This window comes from Mus pahari, chromosome 19 (genome assembly GCF_900095145.1).
Source record: "Mus pahari chromosome 19, PAHARI_EIJ_v1.1, whole genome shotgun sequence".
Taxonomy (NCBI): Eukaryota; Metazoa; Chordata; class Mammalia; order Rodentia; family Muridae; genus Mus; species Mus pahari.
In genome coordinates, this window is record NC_034608.1 from 12,119,313 (window position 1) to 12,121,124 (window position 1,812).

At 52.0% G+C, this 1,812-nt stretch overlaps 1 protein-coding gene across 1 annotated transcript in view; it reads left to right on the forward strand.

Moving 5' to 3' along the window:
- Positions 1-441: 441 nt before the first annotated feature.
- The window catches only part of LOC110336885 (carcinoembryonic antigen-related cell adhesion molecule 3-like), a 2,574-nt gene continuing 1,203 nt past the window's right edge, over positions 442-1,812 (forward strand). The window contains exon 1 of the mRNA XM_021219626.1: positions 442-823. Within this exon, the coding sequence (XP_021075285.1) occupies positions 442-823 (382 nt within the window). The remainder of the gene's footprint in view (positions 824-1,812) is intronic.

The window sequence follows — 1,812 nt, forward strand, 5'->3', positions numbered from 1 at the left end:
TTCATTCATTCATTCATTCTTCCACAGAAGTCTGAGCCTTTCTCAGGCACATGGCCTTCCCAAAGCCTTTCCCCTAGGCCCTGTCCTCAGGAAGCCATAGCCCTCATGGACTGGAAGACAGGGCATGAGAGCTTTTAGAACAGAACAACAGCATTTGGTGGTGATGACCCAGGGTCTCTAGAGAAGGTCAGGGAAGGCATCCCCAACCTCAGTGTATTCTTGCAGAGAGTGAGTGGGGAGCCATGCAGACAGGGTAGGAGAGAGAGCCATACAAAGGACACTCCAACTCCAGGGGACTGGGAAATGTAGATGATGGAGTTCCCCTGCACCAAGCAAGAGAGGCACACCCTCACCGCACACCTCGGCTAAGAGATGAACACGCCACGCCTACCTGCTCAGGACTTGGGGTTCATCTCACCAAACACTAAGGTCCCAATATTGATGGATTTTTCTCTCCTTCTAGCCTTCCTCTTAACCCGCTGGAATGCGTCCGCCGCTGCCGAGCTCACTATTGAACTAGTGCCGCCCAAGGTGGCCGAAGGCGGAAACTCCATTCTGTTTGTGCATGAAATGCCACTGAATGTCCAAGCGTTTTACTGGTACAAACAGAGAGATTCCACGAAGAGCTACGAAGTCGCACGGTACTTAACACCCACGAACCAAAGTTCCAAGATGCCTCAGCACAGTGATAGGAAAACCGTATTCTACAGTGGATCCCTGCTGATCAGAAACGTCACCAAGGCTGACAGTGGAGTCTACACCTTACTAACATTTAACACGGAAATGGAAAGCGAATTAACACATGTGCATCTGGAAGTGCACGGTAAGTGGTTGCGTGACCTCTGGGTGCTAGGGCGGGGTGGGGAGTGCGCTCGTTCTAGTTCACATGTACAAGACCATCAGGCATCAGCTATGCCCATCTCCTGCGCGTGTCTCCTCGCTGGCGTTTGAGCATTTAGTGCAGGACATACACCGAGGAGGAAAAACTACAATAGGGCAGAGTCCTTTCCCTGACTCCACCCTCAGAGAAGAGGGTGCACTCGGTAACACAGTCTGAGTGTTGGGGCTTCACCATGAACTCTCGGGATTCCGGCAACGTCTGGCTGAGGAATCCATGGGGTCCTCACAGTAAGGTGGCCACAAATAAGTCCTGACTCCAGAGCTCTGCACGAGCGTCTAGTCCAGGGCACCCTGGGGACCTTCACGTCCTGTGAGAGATGACAGAGATCAAGGCTTTATTGCTTATTTGTCTCACAGCAGGTGGAACCAGCCTGTACACCTGTGGAGGACCACAGTCAGGCTAGGTCACCCGGGCACAGCCTTCTCTTGAGTCTCAGCATGCAGAGCCCAGATGGACAGGTGCCCATGCTGTGAGCCAACTGTTCTGAGGGGCTCATGAGGATACAGGTCCTCCTGGCAACGGCTTGTCCTCAGGGGTCCAGCCTAGTCAAATCTCCCTTGTAGGCTGAGTAATAGACTCTGACATTTTGAGCAGCTCCCATCTCTAAAGAGTCCTTGTTTACATGTAAGGTCACCTTACAGACATGGCAATGATCATTTGTCATGTGGCATCATCATTATCATCATCATTATAATAATAATAATAACTATTATTATTGGTTTGGCTTTTCAAGACAGGGTTTCTCTGTGTAACCCTAGCTATCCTAGAACTCACGCTGTAGACCAGGCTGGCCTGGAACTCACAGAGAGCCACCTGCCTCTGTCTCTCTGCCTCCCCTCTGCCTCTGCCTCTGCCTCTGCCTCTGCCTCTGCCTCTGCCTCTGCCTCTGCCTCTGCCTCTGCCTCTGCCTC